We start from the raw sequence: 24,786 nt of genomic DNA, 5'->3' as shown, positions 1-24,786 counted from the left end.
TAGGAGCACGGCGCGGAACGTGGGATGAGCAGCAAAAGCATAGAATTAACACCGGCAGGATCGGTGTTAACAACGACCGACGTGAACCAACATATACCAACAATAACGGACAGTGAGAGTGTGGAAGATTAAATAGGAGCTGGTGATGATGCTAAACGAGCACCATATGTGCGCGATTGAAGCCGGGAGCTTCAGAGAAAGCGGCCAAGAAAGCACCTGACACGCTGAAGGGGGCGTGGCAGGTGGATTCCTGACAGTTAACAAACATGTATGTACATTTTTATAGCATGCCATCATCAAACAAATCATGGCAACGCTGTTGTGTAAAAAACCCCTCCAAATACACGTGTATGCACATTCTCATTTATTAACGCACATCATGTACATAAAGAAATTTCAAGCACGTTAATATATTGCCGCCATATTGATTTTTCGTTTATCTCGATCATCGGTTATCTCAATGCTTTTTGGCGACCCTCTAGGACATCGACATAACCGGGTTCCACTGTATATGCTTTTTGCATAATTTATGCAACAAGCAGATATATATAATTTAATTATTATGCAAAATTGAATTAATTCTATATTGTATATTATATTTACAAATTATCTAAATGTTTTTTTCTTTTATTAAAAATCGTCAAAACCATGTTGTATTATATTTAATATTGAATTTTTAGAGGCATACTTATTAACCTGCCATCTGCTAAATACAATACAAAATCTCACATGCACTCCACAACAAGCAACTGTAAGCTAAATGTCTTAATTAAAGATACCGTAATTTCCGGACTAATAAACGCACCCAAATATAAGCCGCACCCACAAAATTTTACAAAGATTTTTATTTTGAACATAAATGAGCCGCACCTGTCTATAAGCCGCAGGTGTCTACATTGAAACTAATGAACTTTACACAGGCTTTAATGAAAGACAGTGTCTGTAACACGGCTTGTATCTAAACAGTAGCCTAGAAAGTAATTGTTCACTGTCTTCCTCCTTCCTTTCACAACTATTTCTCTCGAGAGTTTATCTTTTAGCAACATCGTGCGTTTAAAAATCACCATTGGTGAAGCTTTTCTCCCGATGCCGTGCAGCTCAGAACACAGGTGAAGTGCGTTTTTTCATGCCCGGTTGTTTTCAGCGTGACGAATGATTCGCATTTCCTGTTGACAGTGCGAGTGAGCGGCAGGTCAAACGTCAGAGGAACATCATCCATATTTATGATGTGGTGCGGCCCGATTCAGTGGGAGCGCATCTGATTTAATATAAAGAGTTTCATTGGTTCACCTGAACCCGTTCGGCAATTTCATTGGTCTAATGTTATGGGGTTCAGTTTTTTGGCTTGAAGCTTGTGAAACCGGGAAAAACCCAGGAAAAATCTATATATTAGCCACTTAATTGTTTAAGCCGCGGTGTTCAAAGCGTGGAAAAAGAGTAGCGGCTTATAGTCTGGAAAATACGTTAGTTTAACTCAATATGTGGCTTTTGCTTTTTTTTAAGTACACTTTTATGCGCAAGTGCCCTGGATAAAGGTTTTATATAGTTATATAAGCAAATCATCTATAAAAAATTTATAATTATTTTTTTTTTTTATCTGATTCATTAAATTATTAAAATAATCGTTAGTTGCACCCCTTATTTATTCATTACTTTTTTAAAAAGCATATGCCGTAAAATAAGTCCACTCACTTGTCTGCCAGTGCGCTGCCTTCTTCCTCTACATCAAATCTGGACACCCAGAGTCTTCTGAGCACATTTAGACCATCTGGCTCAGCACTATCTGTGGGCAAAGCCAGCTGCAGTGCCAAAAGTCCCTGTGCGCACACACACACACACACACACACACACACACACACACACACACACACACAAATAAAACAATAACTAATAGCTTTGGTTTCAGACATACTTTGCATATAGTCACCAAACGCAATCATTTGAATTTATCCAGATTGTGCACTAGCAAAAAAAACTTTTTTGTTTTCTTGTGCATGAAAGAAGTTTACAAACTTATGTAAGACATTCTTTTTATATTATTACAGACTAAGCAACATTTAACTGAATGTCATTATTCCAATAAGTCTATACACTGTTTACTGAGCCTTTCAACAGTTGGTAAAATTCCAGCAAATTGTGTCGAGCTTTTAGTAACTGTGGGAATTGAATTTAAATTTATTTTGGTTAAGGAATTGTTTTCGTTGGACTTAAACTGTGCATATGCTTAGCACAGTTTCCTTTATTAATATTTATATGACAGCTCTAAGGTGCAGCTCATTTTTACTTCCAGAGCAGAGTGATATTTGAGGAAATATTATAGCAAACATACCCTTAGGGCTGCATCTCTAACAGAAAAGCAAGGAGAGAGCAGTGCTTCTAGCAGTACATCAATCTCAGCTTGATCAGCCAGTGCACAGCCCTCCTGCCCTCCAGCACTTGCACAAAGAGCTGTGAGACAGCCTGATGCCAACACCTATAAAACACATACACATAAAAAAAGTAAAAAAATAAACCACAAATTAACACATGACAGTGATAGATTCCACTACTGCTTACATATCAATATGATGCTAGGAACTCTACATACCTGCAGTCGTGGTGTGGCAGTACCAATCACTTTAGTGAGCAGCAACAGCATGTCCACACGGGGAAGGAGCTCTGGACCATCCTGACAAATAAGTTGAACATTCAGGATTAAATTTACACAACATCAGAAAAGAAATTTTCTCCATGTTAACTGTATGTCAAATTTTGTGAATGCAATGCCATAAAATTATGTATTCATATTATTTGCTATTATTATTCATTAGTTTTTCATTATTAAAAGCCCCAAATTTTTTTTTTTAATCTACTGCAGAAACTCCTGCCACTGAGTCTACCTCATCAATGAGATCATCACTGTCATCATTGCTGGAGCGCAACTGAGAGTGTGTGTGAATGATCTCTAATGCATGTGTCAGCATGAGCTCTGCCTCCTCAGATGTGCCACTGTTTAAAGTAAGGATGGCCTGCAACAATGGGAAACAAAACGAGAAAGCTGGTGCAGACAGAGGGCGTGTATCTGAAAAAAGAAATAAAAAACTTTAGCACAGTACATTAAAAATCTTTCTTTTAAAATACAAAAATTTCTATATTTCTGCAATGACATGTTCTTAAGTATTAGAAAGACCCTGTATTTCGTTGTTGTGTACCTGTACTATGCAGTGACAAAGTTCTAACTACTTGTCTGTCTGTCTATTAGACTTTAAAACCTAAAAGTAGATTAGAACCCAATTAAACTAATGTAACTGAATATTATAATTCAGTGTTTTATTTTAGGAAAAAGGTCCAATATTAAACATCTGCAAGTATGTGAGCCATTGTGTTAAATATTTGGTATCACTCGTTTTTTGCAGCAATAACGAAGTAAATGGTTCGGCCAACTGCTGCTCAGTGCTGCACATAGGCTTGTATTTGACCCAATTTGCCATTACAAAATAGCTTCAACTATAGGATATAGGTGGGTTTCCTCACGTGAACTGCATGCTTCATTGTCTTTATCAGCATTTTAATTAGGGTTAAGGGACGTTGACTTAACTAATTCAAAACTTTATTATTAACCATTCTTTAGTAGAGCTACTTTTGAGTTTAGGGTTGTGGTCTTGCGACTTGACCAACCTTATATTGAAATTCATTTTGCTTACAGATGTCCCGCGGTTTTTCTTTAGAAATTACTGGCAAGCTGTCCCAAAATAATAATAATAATAACAACAACAACAACAACCAACTTATTGGACCAATAAAATATTCTGATTGTTAAAACTAAGCAAAAATAAAAATATAAATAGGCCTAAAGCCTGATAAAACCACCAGTACTTATTTGTACTAGTACTTAGTTAGTACAGTACTTAGTTCTTATCTAATACCTACCTAAGTTCTTAGTTCTTATTCTAGAATGCTGTATTTTTCTTTCTCCAGAAATTGGCAAAAATATACATTTTGCATTTATCAGTCACAACACTTTTTTTTTTCCAAAAGCCTTCTTGCTTGACCGTGTGATCTTTGGTAAATGTGTCGGGCAGCTTTCAAGCAATGTACACATTTGTACACAATCCTGACTGTGCATTGGTTGAGTCCAAACGTTTTGTTTTCAATCAATGGGATGACAATAAAATGTGAGTGAGCACTATGTCTTATTTAAAGAAACAAAATCTCAGGGGAAAAAAAAAAAAACAAAGAACAAAACACTGTTGAGGCTCATTAGGCTGAAAAACGTTGCAAACTATGTCTCAACTCTAATTTCATCTTCATATTAACTACTAATCCAAGAAGTTTACTTACTTTTGCCAAGATATGTAATATTGGATCATTTTCCTCATTAAATAAAAGATAAAGTACAGTATAATAATTGTTTCATTTGTATTATTGAGTTGTGTCTACTTTTGAAGAACAGATTGTGTCTACATTGTATGATAAGTGACTAATGGAAAGAATCATCTCTTTTTCTTTAGTTAGTGTGGGTGGTCTCACCAGTTTTTCCCTCTCTATGTGGGACTGTGTTTGTGTACAGCAGCTGGACAGTTCGATGTGTAGCTGTGTTTAAGTCCTCCTGAGACCACGCTGGGTCCAGCTCACATTCCGGCTTCAACAAACGTAAGGTCACGTGACCCACAAGAAGAGCTAGACAGTCAAAAAAAACCAGTAAGACTACCAAAAGGAACACACAGCTCCACACGTAAACCTGTAAATGTAAAACTTGTACAAAAAAAAGTCTAAATAAACAAATAAATATATAAACTTGTCTGTCCAACAAAAAAGGCTATACTTTGCTAATAAACTATTAAAAATTTAGAATGTGAGCTCTTACCCATGAAGTGTAGTTGTTTCTGCATGACACATGTGCCTATATTCAGGAAGGTTTGGTGCACATGAGGAGCAGCTAATGGTGAGTGCAGTAGAGGCTGGAGCGCATGGAGGACTCCAGGAATGTGGTGAGAAATCTGAGGAGGGTGCCGAGCCATTATGGCCTCCAAAAGCCCCACTGTGCACTGCAACTCCATATCCAACTGAAAAAGAGAGAAATAAGCTCATTAAGAACACAATCTATGCTCACAGTCCACTTTATCAGAAACACTTGTACATCTATATAGATATATAACCAATCCCTGTAATGGGTAATACAGAAACATTTAATACCCTGATATCACTGACGTTCTTTTCTGCACTATATATATATATATATCTCATTGTACAACCCTAATTCTAACAGAGTAAAATTTAAATAAAAAACAGAATGCAATGGTTTGCAAATCTCTCAAAACCATATTTTATTCAGAGAAAAACATAGAATTATCAAATGTTTAAACAAAGAAAACAAAATTTTAAGAAACATGTATGGTAATTTTGAATTTGATTGCTGCATGTCTCAAAAATCTAATAAATTTCTTTTGTTTAAACATTGTTTTCTATGTTCTATTGTCAATTACATTCTATCTTTATTTACATTTCAAAAATAATCCTGAATTTTTTTAACTGGGAAAACTGGAGATTTTTTTAACTGGGAGTTTTCGCCTTGCTGCTGTAGTAAAAGATAAAAAAAGAAATTCTGATTAATACAAAAATATATCTGACCATCTAATTCATTTATTATGAAACTTTTACCGCCTAATTTTTCTCACCCCCTGCAGTTTCTTCCGTATAGCGGACTCCTTCTCCAGTTGGTTCTGCATCATTTCCCTTTGTTTGCTGGTTAGTTGCACCTCATCTTTAATTCCTTTTTTCTTTTTGATTTCCTAAACAGAAGCAAAGTAAAAATAAGCAAATCTTAACAAATAAAAGAGAAAAACTTGATAAAGTAAATTATATTCAGTCCTAAGAATCTTACCTCTTGTAGCTCAAGTTCGATGATCTGGTCTTTGAAGGAGTATGCCTTGTTTTCTCTCTTCATATTGCCCTTTTTCGTGCTCTCTTGCTGGGCACTGAATGAGCATGATGGGATGTAAAGGGTGCATAAATATATTATATACATACATACATACATACATACATACATACACGCGCACGCACGCGCACGCACACGCACGCACACGCACGCACACACACGCACACACACACACGTATACCGGATTTTCCGGCCTATAAGCCACTACTTTTTCCCCACGTTTTGAACCCCACGGCTTAAACTACAAAGCGGCTAATTTATGGATTTTTCCTGGGTTTTTCCGGGTTTCACAAACTTCAAGCCAAAAAACTGAGTGACATAACATTAGACCAATGACATTTCCGAACGGAAACGAAAAAACGCACCTCACCTGTGTTCTGAGCTGCACGGCATCGGGAGAAAAAACTTCCATCGTGGTGATTTTTAAACGCACGACGATGCCAAAAGGAAAACTCCCAGAAATAGTTGTGAAAGGAAGGAGGAAGACAGTAAACAATGACTTTCTTGGTCAGCTACTGTTTAGATACAAGCCGTTGTAACGCGTTGAGTCTGGGTGAAGGGAGAGCTCGCTAACTCCAGTTGCAAGAGAAATCATATAAGCACAGACAGGTTTCTAAAACTTGTGCTTTTTTATCTTTCTTGGCAACAGCGTTACGAGTTAGTCAAAGAAACTTAGAAATGAGCATCAGAAAATAATAAGGACATAATCCTCGGTCTTGCACACATGCAGTAATACCGAAAAAATGCAGCGGCAGCCTATTCCCAGAACACCGCTCTGCTCTTAAAGGAGCCACAACATATTTCACCCGTTACACCGTGTAACAGACACTGTCTTTCGTTAAAGCCTTTGTAAAGTTAATTTACTCATAGACAGGTGCGGCTTATTTATGTTTAAAATAAAAATCTTTGACAAATTCAGTGGGTGCGGCTTATATATTGGTTCGCTTAATAGTCCGGAAATTACGGTATATACATATACGTATATATTTATATATACACACACACACACACAGACACACACACACACACACATCTATATTTATATCTATATATATATTAAAAGTCTTTATACAAAAAAGATTTATCCCAATTGTCTCTGCATTGCTTCCCATCCCTTACCCCATGATGATGCTATTGTCAAACAGCACTCCCTCTGGTGTCTTCATGATGGCATATTCTTGACGTGTCACCTGCTTTAGCGCTGGATTGGACAGCCTCTGGATCACATGGTCCATTACACAAGAAAGCAGTTTCCCAGGAGAAAGGACTGACAACTCCCCAATGGCATTTCTTACAGCCTAGCAGCAGAGAGAGAGGAAGAGAAACAAACTTTTTTTCTTTCCACATTCATACAATTGATAAGCAACAGAAAAACACACAAAAAATCCTTTGTTGTTTATAGGACCATATGACAATGGGAGTCACACCTGGTTGTCAGCATTCCCCTCCAGCAGCAGGGGAACGATAGATTGTATATGTTGGTCAATAAACACTGCAGCATCCATCTTCAAGCTGGACAACAGCAAAGGCCACAAATCTGGTTTGGTAGCAACTTTGTAAAAGAAAAAAATATATAAAATAGTCACCTCGTGATGGTAGAATAACAGTATAAACAAGAACCACAGAACAACAAATGAACAAAGCAGATCATATAATGTGTCAAAGGTTTTACTAAATAATTTTACTTTTTGTCACCAATACACAATAACACAATTCAAATAAGTTTTTAATTTGCTTGTTTATAAAAGTTTGGGAGGACCACAATTAAATTCTGACACAAAGAAACTTTATTGTTTAAATTGTCCTTAAATACTAATTGAAAGATTGTGTACTACAGTTATTAGTGTTCTAAGCATGTATTATATGCACTATAAGCATATATTGTATTATAAGCATGTATTATATGTATTATATATCGAGAACTAGGTGTGTGCAAAATGATTTTAATGCACTCTGCAGAGACACAATACTCCACTTTGCTGTGTATTATCCATCTTACACCAGATATTTGCATGCCATTAAGTTGAATTCAAATCTGTAATTGATGTTTGCAGTGGAGAACTGAGAGAAAGTAGTGCCATGACATTTATTTTTATGGATTTAAATATTCATAAAAAAAAAAAAACTTTAAAGATTTTTTTTTTTATTAAAAAAGTGTGTATGACAAATGTGTGTGCATTACATGATTCTGTGTTGCTTCTCTTTTACTAATAATGAAAGGGTTATTGTGTTAACTGTGTGTTATTATTATTTATGTTATCCTCTCCAGTTCAGGAAATTTATCTTTTGCAAAATGGTTTAAACAAAAATACATTTTTTATATATATATATATATATATATATATATATATATATATATATATATATATATATATATACACACACACACACACACACACACACACACACACAATGGCTGCCAAAAGTTTAAAAACACCTATTTTTTGACACACATATGCATGTTCCTTTGTTTAAATGCAACAAACTTTAATCGAATGTCGATTTACTTTGACCAAACAAAAATATAAACAAGTTTGTTCAGTATTCGTTTTCAACATATGTATATATAACACCAGGCTCAATATTCTCTGGTGTGCAGCCTGTTCAAACAACACCTGGGGAAATCAGTAGACGGGACACAATCATGACGTCCTAACTGGTGATGATGGCAAAATTCCCTTCACTCACATTGTCACAATTCTTATAAAAGGCTTTCACAACGAATGCTTGCTGAGCACCACTCCACTGCTCCATTATAACTAATGGCAAGGAGTTCTAACTGAGCTCGCATTGGTCCAACCAACTGCCCACACCCCAGGGTCGCCAAAGATCCAAGACCCTAGATCCAAAATTTCCTGTTTCCCCGCGTCACCCTGAACATTTCACTGTGGTATAATGTATACGTGAGAAGAATAAAGCCCCTTACGTTATTTGTCTCTCAAAAAAAATACAACTAGGTGTTTCCAAACTTTTTAAAGGCACTGCAATAAATACAAATACAAACACACACGTCTACACGAGCACAGCCTTACACCTGCATGCTCATAAAAGTAACAAATATACATCAAATACAGTAAACAAACCAATAGATGGGTGGTGGGCTACAGTGATTATATCTAGAGCCAGTTTCTCAGCTTCGCTGGTGTCATTCCACTGGCCTGCTCCTGCACACAGCACTTTTAGAGCCTCTAAAAGGATCCAAGGATGGATATATAAGCGGCCCAACTCAGTCAATTCTCCTGTTTCAGTATGAAGAGCCTCTGTGGGCAAAACCTAAGAAAGATTAACATAAACAATAAAGCTAAATTAATTATTAGGAACCTCAATGGAAAAAAACTAAACTTTTCTTTCTGCTAAAGAAAAACTGAGACCTTGTGTTTGTTGATGATGAGAGACAGTTCTCTCAGTAGGCCATGGGCAAGGCCAGAGCTACCCATTGAAGAAAGAAGTTTCTTTACAGACTGATGGGCACGCTTCCGTACTTGATACACTCGACACACGAGCACAGCCACCATAGCCCGATGGTACATCCTACAGAGAGGGGGGGAAAAAAGCCTGTCAAAAGTTTGCAAATATCTAGTCTTTTATTATTTTTGAGGAAATAATAAAATTCATTTTCAAAAAACTGTCACCTTCTGCAGTAGGTTTTGGATAAAATACGTGTAGCAATGTCACATTCTACTTCAGGTTTTGTTTATATATGGAGAACATGCTAACTCATTAAATACACATAGGTTTAATGTTGGCTTAAAAAGGAATAATAAACCAATATGACTACCATTCCATAATTCATAGCCATGAAGTTCTGTATGGAATGCGGCTAATTGGAACCAACTTCGTTATATAAGACAACGACAACGGTGTTTCTTGTATGCTTTATTTAGAGAGAAAACGGACAGTGAGATTGTTATCCATCAGACCCAGACACTGGACCTAAATTTAATTTAACTGCTCTGGGAAGAACTGGACTACAAGGTCAGTAAGAAATGGCCAACTAGAGAATACCACCTTTGGCAGGTTTTACAAGAGGCAAAGCAGTTCAGCTGAATGCTTGGAAAAACTGTTTAGATTCCAAGAGTGTATATGTTTTTACAGCAAGATTTATACCTTTCTCTAGACAAAGTAAATCTTCATACCATTAAAGTACCTAGTTTGACACATGTAAAGATGTCAAACAACACATACTAATTACGTCACTCAGCTACTTTATTAGGAATACATGTATACCTGCTCAGTGCAGCTGCAGTGCAATAACGAAATCTGGCAATCATGGCAGTAGAGCAACAGATAAAATCATGTAGCTCTAAATCGAAATCTCAGCAAATGTTTATTTCAAACATGAAAATCTGGGGCGAAACATGCCATCTGACTTTAATCGTGAGGCTGGTTTGAGAATTTCATTAAATATTAACCATTCATTTGCACAAATTTGCTTTAGCATTCTTTTAGTATGTAGATATAAATATATTTTACCTCAGTCACAATAACAAAAAAACTTCTAAAACAATTCTAACATTACTATTCATACTCATTCTAGTTATTAGATTCGATTCGATTCAACTTTGTCATTGTGCAGTTATAGAGACAAAGAGAGACAAATGAAGGGAATACTTAGAATACTGATGCCTGTCTATCAAAATATGCATGTTTGAGCTGTAACAGAGTAAAACTCACTCAGCCTTCTTGTTGTTTAGTCTCTGTGGATGGTCAAGGAACAGTCTTTCACACAGCTGCAGTATAGTGCATAATGCTGAAAAGAAAAAAAAAACCACACATATTAGTTTTAACATACTGGAGTGGCATTCCAAATGATCAGTGGTTGACTGAGAGACACCAACCTTCGTCACTGGTCTGTATAAGAAATTTCTCAGTGGTGAAAAGAGTTTTTTTCTCATCCAGAATCAGGTTCCAAAAGGAGGTCAGTTTAGATTCTGCAAAAACATCAAGCCATATAACTATCCAAAGCCATAAAGTATCAAATCAACAGGTAAACAAAAAGCAACTTCAGATTAATCAATTTTAGAACAATACCACATACTGAAGCGAGATTACAGCTAGATCTTCCTCAAAAAGACGGGTAAACTAAATTATTATGGTCTGAATTCCCAAACTCAGAATTCCTCACCAGGAATTGAGTCCAACATGGAGAGATGACATAGCAGTACTGAAGCTGCCACAGCCTCAGACAGAAGGGTATGCTGGGAGCTCTGAGCAGCTGCTTTCTCTACTGTTTGGATGAGAAGAGGAACAAAATCCACAGCCTGGGCCAAAGTGTCTCCTAAATAAAGAGTTTAAACACAGAGCAAACGTGCCAAGAAAAATTAAGTGTAAGTGCTTCAGCAACAATCTAAAACTTGATCGTAGTAGTTTTAACAATAGCACTAAAACAAGTTAAACCAAGGACACTAAGCAAAACTGATGACCTTTGAAAGTTTTGAGCATGGCCTGCAAGTACGCATGGCGCACAGCAGAAGTAGAGGACTTCAGCGTGAAGGCTTTCTTAATCCAGTCTCTTATAGGAGACGGAACCTCCTTATTCAGACGTGCCATCCAATGAGACATCACCGACACAGCATGCACCAGTGTTCCCTCATGTACTATCACACAAAAACACAAAATAAGCAAGATATTCACAATCATATTTTTACTCATGCTTAGCTACTCCTAAGTCAGAGTGGAGTAGTTGCTCACCCTCCTGCTGCAGAAATGGAATAAACTGCAGAGCCACACTGGAACTGAGGGATTGGCTGGAGGACCCAGAGACTGCATGACAGCTACAGCTTTTAACCCCTAAATACACAAACATTCTAAAATTAAATGAATACATTGAAATCAATATGTTCATATTATATATTATAAATTGAAATAAGACAAAGAAAGGCTTATATGTAGCTCACATTATATGCTCTAGTCACAATTTGCTACATTTTACAATTTCCTCATTGTCAAATTATCAAATCTGACAATTTGATATCAATAATTGTATTGTAGAAATGCATCAAGTGACAAAAAGAATACAGAATAAAACTAATGAGCCTATGAACAGGGGATTTCTGACTATTAGAGGCAGGCAAGCTACACTTTTCACAAAAAATCCGATTTGCGATTTAAATCGATTTTTCCCCCCTGCTTGAAATCAATCTGCATATGACAAAGAAAATGTTCAAAAAAAGTTTTAACTTTATTTAATAAAGTTTATTTACCCTTCTGGCATTATAACTCACTTTGGTTTAAAGTGCAATCAGAAACAACAAGCCAAAAATACAAGCTGGTAGGCCCTGCCATTGTAAATTGTGAAAATAGAATGTAACATAACATAAGCAAACCTACAAAGAAAAATGTTTTATGAGTGTTTAAATGTGGAACATGATTGAAAATGCACCTGAGGTGGAGTGGATTTGCCTTTATTTTTCTCAAAAACTCCACAGTAAAATGAGAAAATTTAACAGAGTAATAGACAGGGACACTGTAAATTAGAAGTATTTGAAAGATTGAGCAAACCTATAAAAAAACAATTTTTTATGAGTGTTTGAATGTGGGCCATGGTTAAAAATGCAGTGATGCTTGGAGTAATTTTGCCTTTACTTTTCTTAAAAACTCCACAGTAACTCTTGAAATAAGAATATAATAGACAGGGAGATTCTAAATAAGAATTATTTGAAAGATTGAGTAAACCTCAAAAAAATGTTTTATGAGTGTTTGAATATGGTGATTCAAATGCTCTGATTTCTCTGTTTCTTAACGGAAACCCCGTTCTGAAGCGTCTTTACGTGTATTGTGACCGCTCCCACCACCCATACCGTATATAAAATCGATTTATCGCCCAGCCCTAATACAGTCGTACCTGAAAGTACATTCATCTTTTGGGCCACTACAGTAAGCTTCCCCTCTGAACCTGCAAAGAACAAGAGCAAAAAGACTTATTTTATAATATAATACTAACACACATATGTATGTATATATGAAAATAAAGACAACAATCAAATAATATTATAGTAATTGGTGTGCATATATCACTAACATTTACATATATTGTCAGACGTTTAGCAGCATTTTACATGAAAATGACCAGACCTTGATATTTACTCAAGAAAAATACGCAGCTACCCATATTGCAATCCATATAAAAAGTTGGCCCAATAAATCACCAGACTAAAGCCCAACAGACCAACGGTCTGTTTAAAAGACCTGCTCATCTATACACTATGAGCGATTATTTCCTGAAGTTGCTTAAAGCTGTCATTGCAAACAAAAGCTTTTCCATCAACTATTAAACACAATTTCAGTTAGCCCGTTTAATACTTTTTTCCCTGTCTGATTACACTTGAATAAATACAACTTTTCCTTTTTTTTTTGGTAAAGGTGTAGATTTGGAGGGATAAAGGCTATAGATCGTTTTCGTGACCTGGGATGTTTTGATGCGGTCTCCCCCACTATCACGCATCCAGTCAATTTTGCTGATGCATTGGGCCATCCTATTTTTCAGAGCTATTACACAACAATAAGGACACCTAATAATCCATGTTTCACTCTCTTCCTGTTGACTCACTCACTGTTGAGTTAAACACATGCTACTGAGGTACCAATGACCCTGTCCATTTCCTCTTTTTGGACCTGCCTGATCTACAATGGTGCAAGATCTGTGACTGGCAGGAAAACTATTGTAGCTATTTTTCGATAACCACTTCTCACCTCCAAGAATGCCAAAGAGGTGTGTTACAAGGTCCTGGATGGCAGTTGGGTCACTACACTGCTGGGCCAAATTCTGTATGGCTTGAACCGCATGTTCCATTAATTCAATGTTACTTGCCTTAAGCTGGCCTGAAACAGACAAACACATAATACTGTCAAAATACATAGGCAAACATTTCCATTTACTTGAAATAGTAGTATTAAACTTACTGGCAAGTCCTTTTCCAATATCCAAAGCATACTGGCTGAGATCAAGAGTAAGTGACACCAACATGGATGAGATAGCTAGACATGAGAGTGAGAGACAGAAAAAATATACACGTATATATACACCGTAATTGTCGGACTATTAAGCGCACCTATATATAAGCCGCACCCACTGAATTTTACAAATATTTTTATTTTAAACATAAATAAGCCTCACCTGTCTATAAGCCACAGGTGTCTACACTAAAACTAATGAAATTTACACAGGCTTTAACGAAAGAGAGTGTCTGTTACACGGTGTAACGGGTGAAATATGTTGTGGCTCCTTTAAGAGCAGAGCAGCATTTTGGGAATAGGCTGCCGCTGCATTTTTTCGGTATTACTGCATGTGTGCAAGACCGAGGATTATGTCCTTATTATTTTCTGATGCTCGTTTCTAAGTTTCTTTGACTAACCCGTAACGCTGTTGCCAAGAAAAATAAAAAAGCACAAGTTTTAGAAACCTGTCTGTGCTTATATGATTTCTGTTGCAACTGGAGTTAGTGAGCTCTCCCTTGACCCAGACTCAACGCGTTACAACGGCTTGTATCTAAACAGTAGCCGACCAAGAAAGTCATTGTTTACTGTCTTCCTCCTTCCTTTCACAACTATTTCTGGGAGTTTTCCTTTTGGCATCGTCGTGCGTTTAAAAATCACCACGATGGAAGTTTTTCTCCCGATGCCGTGCAGCTCAGAACACAGGTGAGGTGCGTTTTTTCGTTTTCGTTCGGAAATTTCATTGGTTATGTCGATCAGTTTTTTTGCGTTTGTAAAACCGGGAAAAACCCAGGAAAAATCCATAAATTAGCCTCTCCGTTGTTTAAGCCGCGGGGTTCAAAACATGGGAAAAAAATAGCGGCTTATAGTCCGAAAAATACGATATATAAAAATTACATTCTTCAGCAGTATCAGTTTTAGAGCAGAATGTGCATTAGTGTTTATCTTACTTTGCATGGAGTTCTCAGGGCTACGCAGAAGAGCTTTCAGTAAAGTCGGCAGGAGCTGCTCCTTAAACTCAGAGTGAGAAACATGGCGAAGCAGAGAACCACTTCTAACCTGAAGTGGAGATTGTATTTTTTTAAAGACAATGCTGAATGCCATCAGAAAAATGTGCCCCACAAAATGTTATAGTCCCACTCACCAGAATGTGCTTGAATGGTCTTGTTTTGCTCATCAATACACTCTTTAAGTACAGATCTAACATAGCTGCCTGAAAGAACACAAGTGGGTTTAAGGACAACCCGGAAAATAACAGATGTGTAAGCTCCACATGACGTTGTGTTATAAGAGAAAATCACCTTGTGCTTGTTGATGGTGGCCATGTCTTTCAGAGAGGCACAGAAGTCCACACATGCAGCAAGAAGTGGCAGGGAGGAGGGACTCTGGTCCAAGCTCAACAGGGTGCTCATGTACTGCTCAACCAACCCTGGGATCTGGAAATAAATAAACGCTGTAAAGCTTTTCATTTATCTTAAATCTTTTAAGTTCTCAGATACAGAACATAATTAAATTTTAAAACAGGAAACCTGGAGCCTCATTAATAAGTATTAATTAAACATATAATAGTTATTTTACACCAGATTATGTGGTATGTCTATAATTTTGAACAGTATCTTTTCTGAGGTATTCTTGCCAAGGTACAATTGAAGATCAAATTCAGACGACAAAAAAAAAAAAAAGGTCATATTCGCCCAAGAGTTTGTGTATTTATAAAGCCAGCTTACTATTGGCATAAAAATCTTACTTTTCTCTATTTTTTATCCAAATGTTAAAAATCACGACAGAAGTATGCAAATACCAAAGCCTGTAGTGACCAAATCAAATCATAACAGTTAATTATTAGGTAATACATGTTAATCCATTTTTGCATGGCAAATCACAAAATCTTGGGTTTTACGAAAGTGACACCCAGGTTTAAAAAAGATACAGTCCTGCTGTTGATGGACTTACATCTTTCCATAACTTGTCAAACCGCTTAGTGGTAGACTTGATAGCATTTCTGGAGGCTCCACCCAAGACCTCAGCGAGAAGCAGACTCTGTAACTCAACCTGTTCTCACACAGACAAACAGATCTTATAACTCATTCAATACAGGAATTTTAACTCAGTAACATACATTTAATGCACATTATTAGTACTGTCATGGTAAGATAATATGCAGAGAAATATGCTACCGTGTTTCTCGGACTATAAGCCGCTACTTTTTTCCCACGCTTTGAACACCGCGGCTTAAACAACGAAGCGGCTAATATATAGATTTTTCCTGGGTTTTTCCCGGTTTCACAAACTTCAAGCCAAAAAACTGAACCCCATAACATTAGACCAATGAAATTGCCGAACGGGTTCAGGTGAACCAATGAAACTCTTTATATTAAATCAGATGCGCTTCCACTGAATCGGGCCACACCACATCATAAATATGGATGAGGTTCCTCTGACGTTTGACCTGCCGCTCGCACTGTCAACAGGAAATGCGAATCATTCGTCTCACTGAAAACAACCGGGCATGAAAAAACGCACTTCACCTGTGTTCTGAGCTGCACGGCATCGAAAAGGAAGGAGAAAGACAGTGAACAATGACTTTCTTGGTAGGCTACTGTTTAGATACAAGCCGTGTAACAGACACTGTCTTTCATTAAAGCCCAAGTTCATTAGTTTCAGTGTAGACGGCTTATAGACAGGTGCGGCTTATTTATGTTCAAAATAAAAATCTTTGTAAAATTCAGAAGGTGCGGCTTAAATTTGGGTGCGCTTTATAGTCCGGAAATTACGGTACTTAATTTTCCCTTTACACAAATAGAAAAGAAAAAAAACACAACATTACAAATAATACAATAATAATTATTCAAAATATTAGACTACAGAGTAAAAGTGAAATAAATACAATATTAGATAGAAGTACATCAATCAATGTCTAAAACCTTAATGCAAGTCTGCTACACAATGTTATCTAAATAGAACTGTTCAAATGAAAGTGTAGAACTATGATTTAAGTCAGTATAATTAACAAGAGGTTAACTGATTTATATTATTTATAACTCAGAGAAAGCAGGAAAAGGGGCATCATTGATTTGTTATTATTTTATTTACATTTACCCTCTTTAGTAAACTTGCGAAAAAGTTTCTTGTATATATTTTCAGAAGAAAGCAAAATAAACTAACCACTTTTTCCCACTGGGGTCCCTTTCTGCTCTCTGGCATGGGGAAGACTATGCGCACTATTATGCACGTCCATGGCAGCGCACAACAAGCAGCCGATGCCGTACTCTTCCTGCATTAACAAACAAAAAATCATTCCATCAATTAAAAAAAGTCAGGCTCATCAACCATGACAAAGAAATTATTTTAATGGGAGGTGAAATGGAAATCAGAGGCAGAAACTGTTGACCTCAGATAAGGTCATTACAACCAAATGTATGCAATATAAACTGTACACAGCCTCTACAAACATTATGTTGTATATAGTGATATTTATGGTGATTTTCCAAATGTAAAAAATATAACAAAGCAAACATAAGAATGTTGTAATCATACCCTGGCATTATGCCCTTACTGACAACTCCACATGACAGCAGGGCAGAAGGTAGCTGGGCAGCAATGGCATCAGGCTGAGACTGGGCCAGCAAGTCAATAACAGAGAGCACAGCACGGCGAGATGCTGCATCCCTAAAATAAAACCAAAAATGTCATAACTCTCTGATAAAATATTTAGCATGGTCATAATCATCAAGACTGAGTTTTAAACTTCTGATCAAACAATCTGTTGTGCCAATTGAGCGTCTTAAATAAAATGTGGACATTTTGTTTCCCTCACCTGTATCGATGAAGAGTAAGACAAAAGAGCTTGCATAGACCTTTGATTGCTGGTTCAGGCAGATCTGACATGGGAACACACAACTGTTAAATTAAAACAAGGGGCATAAAAATAACTGCTGGATAACATGCACTTTTAATTCACAACTCACTTTTCCCAGTTATGCATTCCTTCAGTTCTCCTAAAATCTGTTTGCGCTCTTTAACACTCGATGTAGTCACTTTCACAGCAAACTTCTTGAGTGTGTCTGAAACCTGCCATGACAAAAACATATATACAGACATGTCATAGCAGAGTTAAAAAAGGTTTTGGCCATCATAAGATTATTGCTGTTGCTGTAAACAATAGACTTAAAGACTGACAGTTTCTACAAAGTACAGTTTATAGACAGAATAGTAAGTTGTGTGTGTGTGTGTGTATAATTTTATATATATATATATATACACACACACACACACACACACACACACACATATATATATATATATATATATTTGGGCTGCCAATTAAAAATATTTCATCGGGACTAATCGCATGATTGTCATGAGTTAACTCAGGATTAATTGCAACTTACATTTTTTCTGTTCAAAATGTACCTTCAATTAATACTTTTCAAGTTTTTAATACTCTAGGGTCAACATGGCCATGGACAAATCTGGATGCTTTATGCAAATATAAATTTATTATTAGTGAAACCCTAACCATAAAGCATGAAGACAAAATTTGTCTTCTAAAAAATGTTTTAAAGAAATTGTGTTTTAAATTACGCACAACTCAAATTCCGCAAAAAAAAACCCTTTTTTTTATGAAATCACATTAGCCAATATTTCATTCTCAATAGAAGAAAAGAGAACATAAATGTTTAAACTGAGAAAATTCCAAACATTTATGCACAAAATTAGCTAATTTCAAATTTGATGCCCGCTAGAGAGAGAGAGAGAGAGAGAGAGAGAGAGAGAGAGAGAGAGAGAGAATGTTACAAAAGTGAGTAGACCTCTTACATTTCAGCAGCCATTGTAATATATCTTCTCTAAGGATAAGACTATAGAAATTAAATTGGGATAAATTTAGAGTAGTCAATTTGCAGCTTGTATAGCAGTATAGATTTACTGTCCTCTGAAAATAACTCAATATACAGTCATTATTGTCAAAATAACTGGGTTTTACCACACATGCTGGACACTATCTGAGCCAAACAAGTTTATCTTAGTCTTATAAGACCACAGGACATGGTTCCAGTAATTAATGATCTTGGACCAGTCGTCTTCAGCAACTGTTTGCAGGCTTTCTTATGAGCCAGCTTCAGAAAAGACTTCCTTCTGGGACAATGGCAATGCAAACTGATTTGTTGCAGTGTGAGGCGTATGGTCTGAGCCCTGACAAGCGAACCTTCCACTTCTGCAACCTCTAAAGCAATGCTGGTGGCACTCATGCGTCTGTTTTTTAAAGCAGCTTCTGCACCTGACGCACAGCACGAGGACTCAACTTCTTTGATTTACCCTTGCGAGGCCTGTTCCGAGTGGAACCCGTTTTGTAAAGCCTCTGTATGACCCTGACCACTGTTCTGTAACTCAGTTTTAGGCAGTTACCGATCTTCTTATAGCCTGGGACATCTTTGTGAAGAGCTCAATTCTCAAACCCTCAGAGAGTTCTTTGCCATGAGGTGCCATGTTGAACATCCAGTGGTCAGTAGGAAAGAATTGTACTCAAAGCACCAAATTGTAACTGCTCTAATACAAGATACCCAAATTGGGATGGTCCTGTCATGCAGACAAAAACATGAACATGATGAATAGGACATGTGGATTTGCATGGTTACACGACGCAGAGCTCTTATCATTTAGAGTGTACTCACTTTTGTTGCCAGACAATACATGTGTATAAATGAGACAATAACTGCTGTACGAGTTATTTTTAGAGGACAGTAAATCTGTTTTACTATTCAAGCTGCACTTTGATGACACCAAAATATATCCAAGTTTCATTTCTATAGTATTGTCCCTTAAGAAGATGGTTTGTGTGCTGTTAATAGGCTTTTTCAGCCCCACTCTCTTCTGTCCATCACTGGAATAGACCAGTGAGGCAAACAATAAACTGTTGAGGCAAACAATAAACATACACCTAGACTAAAATTACTACATTTTTTGCAACTGCACACATTTTATATTAACAAACATTCCCTCTGTTAATTCGAATTAGGGTGATTTATTTTCATAAAATGTCATTTTAAAACAAAAGACAAGAGACCAAAGGTTTACACATCACCAATCAACTTTCTGGTAAAACATTCCAACAGTACAATTCTACATGCTGCCAACCCCACTCATGCTTTACAGCTGAAATCTTGTTCTTAGGATAAAAAGCTTCACTTATTTTTCTACCATACATACAAGGTGATCATGGCCAAACAATTCAACAACTAAAGCGAGAAAAACACTTATCCAAATGACTGGTGATGACCTGAAAAGTTCAGTTTGGCTATTTATGACCGTCATAGAAGTAGGGGCATTTGCTTTTTGCTACTGCTTTTCAGGCTACTTCCAACACTTAATTATGGATTGACTTATTTCAGTACCTGATGCTTTTAATTCATTTACCAATTTCTTTATTGCTGTCTTGGTTTTGGACTTAACTTTTCAGACCAAAGTACATTCATCTCTAAAAGTTATTTTAGCTCTTTTTTACTATAATGTCTATACTATCAAAGGGTCAAGATTTTTATATCTGGATGAGTGACAATCACACTAAGACACTAATGTCAATATTTGTCCATACCCTTCCCATCTGACTAATTATTGTATACATACATACATACATACATACATACACACACACACACACACACACACACACATATATATATAATATATAAAAATATAAACAAGGTAATAACGTAACATACATTTTTTTCACAACTCCCTTTTTTTTTACTTGGGTATTTAAAATAAAATAAACCCCACCGAAAAATCCCTTTTAATCACTAAACATTTGTATTACTGATGCATAAAGACAAATCAAAATCCAAAATCTGCCATGATGCACATATCCAACAATTCAAATCGTCCGTGTGAAAACATAGCAAAAGTTCTGTCTGCTGTCCTGATTTACATCATATATAAAACGCCATAATTACTTTATAACATTTACAACAATATTTTGTCTTCATGCTCTATGTTGAGACAGGTTTCACTAATAATAATAATTGTCTGTGCGCATGTTGATTAGAGTATTAAAAGTCCTTTTAGGTATTAATTCAAGGTACATTTGGAACAGATAAAAGTGTGTGATTAAGTTGTGATTAATCACAAGTTAACAATCATGCGATTAATCATGATTCAATATTTTATTTGATTGATAGCCCTAATTTATTTAAATATTACAATATATATTTATTTTATATTTGTATAGTACATATTTTTATACTTTATAGGTACACTTCATACTTTTATTATACTTTGATCATTTATATATTTTTTTATTTTATTTCCTTATATTCTAATATGTCATACTCTGTATGAATTGATTTGGGTGTATTTATTTAAGTTCATGGTTCCTTCATTTGTTGGAAATAAATCCTACACAAGGGCCGGATTGTAGATGAGGTTTCTCCACAGTTATTAAGGTTATTTTGAATGGTTAGCTTGGATTTTGCACAATTATCAAGACTCTGGTGTACTTTAAATATCTTTACCTATGAACCCTCGAAAAATCATTACACCCACGTTGGTTCTAAGAGACAGTCAATCGGGTGTGTAAACTTGTGAGAAACTGGGATTCTGATATAGTGAATTAAACCTGTTTCTAATAGTTTAACAATTAGCACTTATGTAAACCAAGTAGATGCGTTTATTTAACTGCGAATAGAAAATTCGATTGCGAAGAATATGTTTAGGCAGGATTTGTATAATTTTGTCTCTCAAACCACAGTATTGTACGTATTTGTTACTGGGCACGAGTTTAGATGAAATTGCTCGTGCTTTGTTGCTATAATTGCCAAACCCAAGCCAATAATCAATACTAACTTTACCTAGTGGTGATCATTTAAAGACACTACTTCAAGATGACTCGCTGAATCATAGCAGCTGATAGCAACCTCTCAAATTGGAGTTCTTTTAAAAATGAATATGACCCTATAGAGATGCGCAGGCTCACGAGCTCTGATAGCTTCATTCTACGTGTTCCATGTGGACATCTTTGTGAGTCTTCCAGTGTTATGGCCGGAAAAGTGATAGCAAGTCAGCTACATTAGCTTAGCCGCTAGCCCAGCTCTGTGCTCGCTTATATGCAATATGCACGAGTCACTTAACTTTATCGTGACATACGTAGAATTTGTTTTAACCGGCACTAAGCATACTCAAGGTCACTGTCCTTTAAAACATATATGAAAAACAAAACCTTTGCGGAAAACAATCAACAGCAAAGCATTAATACCATGCCACGACTCGCACACAAACCTGCGTGTCCGCTGCCATCTTGCCGGTGTCCAGTTAAAAAAAAAAAAAAAACAGAAAAAAGCCCTCACTTCCGTGTCATTACGTCGTTCTTTGCCCTCTGATTCTATAGGATGACCCCTAGAGGACACAGCTGGTATGACCAAAACAGTTCTTTATATATGGTGTCATTATTTTCAGTCAGTTAGTCAGAGAGCTAACCTGATTATGTAAAAGTTTTCACTTAATAGCTGGAACTACAGTTACAAAGTTGTCTTCTTCCTCTGCTTCTTTAAACCTATAAACCCCCTTCTTGGGCTTCCTCTTTTCCTCCTTCCTGGCGGCTCCACCCTCAGCATTATTCTACCGATATACCCTATGTGCCCCCTCTGCACATGTCCAAACCATCTCAATCGCACCTCCCTCACCTTATTTCCAAAATGTCCTACATGCGTGGTCCCTCTAATAAACTCGTTTCTAATTCTGTCCATCCTCATCAGTCCCAATAAAAATCTTCAACTCTGCTACCTCCAGCTCCACCTCCTGTTTTTTACTCAATGCCACTGTCTCTAAACCATACAACATAACAGGTCTCACCACTGTCCTATAAACTTTCCCTTTCACTCTTGCATATACTCTTATATCCCAAAAACACTCCTGCCACTCTTCTCCACCCACTCCACCCTGCCTGCACTCTTATCTTTACTTCTCTCCATTACTTTGCATTTACATTGGACTTCCTTGAGTGTTTAAAGGCTCTGGCATGAAGAAATTGGTGTTTGGTGATATTTTATGAGTTGCTCAGTAGCTCCTAGTTTTATAACCACAATGACTGTAAAAGACTGTAGAACGATCATTACTCATAATCTTATGTTAGTTCTCTCTCTCCAGTGTTCTGTGTTGTTTAAAGATTTATAATCACAGTCTTGATGTCACCCAAATAAGGATGGGTTCCCCTTTTTGAGTCTGGTTCCTCTCAAGGTTTCTTCGTCATAACATCTAAGGAAATTTTTCCTTGCCACAGTCGCCATGGCTGCTCATCAGGGATTAATGCACATCGTTCACCTTAACTGTTGATTTCTTTAAAGCTGCTTTGAGACAATGTCTGTTGTGAAAAGCGCTATAGAAATAAACATGACTTGATTTGACTTTGCACTGTTGACCCCAGGTACCTGAACTCCTCCACCTTCACCACCTTCTCCCTGCAACCGCACCACTCCACTGGCCTCCTTCGCATTCACATCGTCTACTAATCAGATTCCAGCATTTAAAGAATAAATCAATTCTTGAACAACTGCTTACAACCCCATATGCAATGGTAATTTTTTAGACATTTTAATATAAATTTAGTGGCCATGAATTAAGTGGCCAAAAATGCCACAGACACTGACTTTTACTTGTAATTGTATTACACACAAGTCCACTGGTTATACTTCTTTCTATCAATTGTTTGGCAGGTTTTTGAGGCAACCAGTTGATGTAATATTCAGCAGTGTTACGCAAAACTGTGATCTAACACATGGCAAGAATAGAAAAAGATAGCAGATAAGTGGGGAATCCACACCATGCAGGTTTATTACATATAGAAACTGTCCACTTTTGCGAGCCATTTTTTGCCACTAAAACAAAAAAAAAACTAAACCATAATTTGAAGCTAGTATTGAGTCCCTCCTAGGGTGCAAGAGTGTATCTCTAAATAATGTTCCTGCTTCTTGGCATGAACTTAAGGGTTTCTGAGTGAGTTTCTAGTTGGGAAGAGCATACTATTTCTGAACAATATCAACAGAAGCTGTCTAACAGTCTAATAGTGATAAACCACTGTCTGTAGCCTTTGAATTCAATATATGATTTCACTGGAGGAGGTAGTGATGTTAGGAGTCTAGAGCCTATTTCTGACTCTAGTAACATAGTGTCTGAACTAGTCCAGAGTAGTATGTGTTTTCCATGATGATATCAGCAGTTTTCTAGTCAATCATTGACTGGAGTGAGTGGGTTGGTAAAACCCGTCAACAGATCGATAAAGAATATATCTCAGTCAATAACAACCCTCAACCCAGTTGTAAGGGGTGTAGATATTTGCTAAAGGGTATGATTGGAGGTAACAGTGTTTCCGTACAATTCACTGTGTTAATTGTGTGTTACATGGGTTAAGTTTTCAAACGAAAACGTAGTAGTGTGGACATGGCCTGGATGGGCCTGATGAGCCTGCCAAAATCACTGTTCCTCTGAGTGGGAAACTATTTTAATGCACATGGCACTGGTTAGTGGTGAAGGGTCACAGCATGTAACCGAACCCCAACAGACTAAATTTTGCTAAGGTCAGGGTGGAGAATGTGGCTAGTGGCATTTATTCCAATGTATACTGTATTGTCCTTTTAATTGATTTGTTGTGTCCATATTTATTTAGGCATTTAATCAGATAGTGATTATGTCTTCTTGATTATACTTATGGAAGTGAAAGCACTCCAGGTTTACCAAGGGCTTTTTTTTTTTTTTTTTTAAGAATTTGACCTCTAATGACAACAGCAGAGATATAATATATATTAATCTACCAGGTGCTATTTGAATAGCTCCAACTACTTTACAGCAGCTGAAGCAGTCATGTTTTTTATACAGATATAATACATGGACATGAGTGAGAATGATTTATTCAATTCAAATATTTTTTCAACATCACTTTGCTT

The 24,786-nt window shown here is 36.6% G+C and overlaps 1 protein-coding gene across 1 annotated transcript in view; it reads right to left on the bottom strand.

The window, feature by feature from the left end:
- The window catches only part of gcn1 (GCN1 activator of EIF2AK4), a 47,901-nt gene extending 25,632 nt beyond the window's left edge, over window positions 1–22,269 (bottom strand). The window contains exons 1-29 of the mRNA XM_046870937.1: window positions 22,127–22,269; window positions 17,824–17,926; window positions 17,673–17,736; window positions 17,393–17,524; window positions 17,021–17,129; window positions 15,809–15,907; window positions 15,157–15,291; window positions 15,000–15,068; window positions 14,806–14,914; window positions 13,823–13,897; window positions 13,613–13,741; window positions 12,765–12,815; window positions 11,612–11,710; window positions 11,344–11,517; window positions 11,046–11,198; window positions 10,759–10,851; window positions 10,595–10,670; window positions 9,292–9,451; window positions 9,004–9,193; window positions 7,348–7,472; window positions 7,040–7,218; window positions 5,864–5,957; window positions 5,658–5,771; window positions 4,847–5,045; window positions 4,510–4,659; window positions 2,880–3,061; window positions 2,588–2,668; window positions 2,330–2,473; window positions 1,693–1,817 (exon numbers count right to left, since the gene is read on the bottom strand). Of these exons, the coding sequence (XP_046726893.1) occupies window positions 1,693–1,817; window positions 2,330–2,473; window positions 2,588–2,668; window positions 2,880–3,061; window positions 4,510–4,659; window positions 4,847–5,045; window positions 5,658–5,771; window positions 5,864–5,957; window positions 7,040–7,218; window positions 7,348–7,472; window positions 9,004–9,193; window positions 9,292–9,451; window positions 10,595–10,670; window positions 10,759–10,851; window positions 11,046–11,198; window positions 11,344–11,517; window positions 11,612–11,710; window positions 12,765–12,815; window positions 13,613–13,741; window positions 13,823–13,897; window positions 14,806–14,914; window positions 15,000–15,068; window positions 15,157–15,291; window positions 15,809–15,907; window positions 17,021–17,129; window positions 17,393–17,524; window positions 17,673–17,736; window positions 17,824–17,926; window positions 22,127–22,144 (3,431 nt within the window). The 5' untranslated portion in view covers window positions 22,145–22,269. The remainder of the gene's footprint in view (window positions 1–1,692; window positions 1,818–2,329; window positions 2,474–2,587; window positions 2,669–2,879; window positions 3,062–4,509; window positions 4,660–4,846; window positions 5,046–5,657; window positions 5,772–5,863; window positions 5,958–7,039; window positions 7,219–7,347; window positions 7,473–9,003; window positions 9,194–9,291; window positions 9,452–10,594; window positions 10,671–10,758; window positions 10,852–11,045; window positions 11,199–11,343; window positions 11,518–11,611; window positions 11,711–12,764; window positions 12,816–13,612; window positions 13,742–13,822; window positions 13,898–14,805; window positions 14,915–14,999; window positions 15,069–15,156; window positions 15,292–15,808; window positions 15,908–17,020; window positions 17,130–17,392; window positions 17,525–17,672; window positions 17,737–17,823; window positions 17,927–22,126) is intronic.
- Window positions 22,270–24,786: the final 2,517 nt, after the last annotated feature.

The sequence above is a fragment of the Silurus meridionalis genome, chromosome 17 (genome assembly GCF_014805685.1).
Source record: "Silurus meridionalis isolate SWU-2019-XX chromosome 17, ASM1480568v1, whole genome shotgun sequence".
Classification (NCBI taxonomy): domain Eukaryota; kingdom Metazoa; phylum Chordata; class Actinopteri; order Siluriformes; family Siluridae; genus Silurus; species Silurus meridionalis.
Note: the sequence above shows the minus strand (reverse complement) of the source record. Positions and strands in the feature narration are given on the sequence as shown.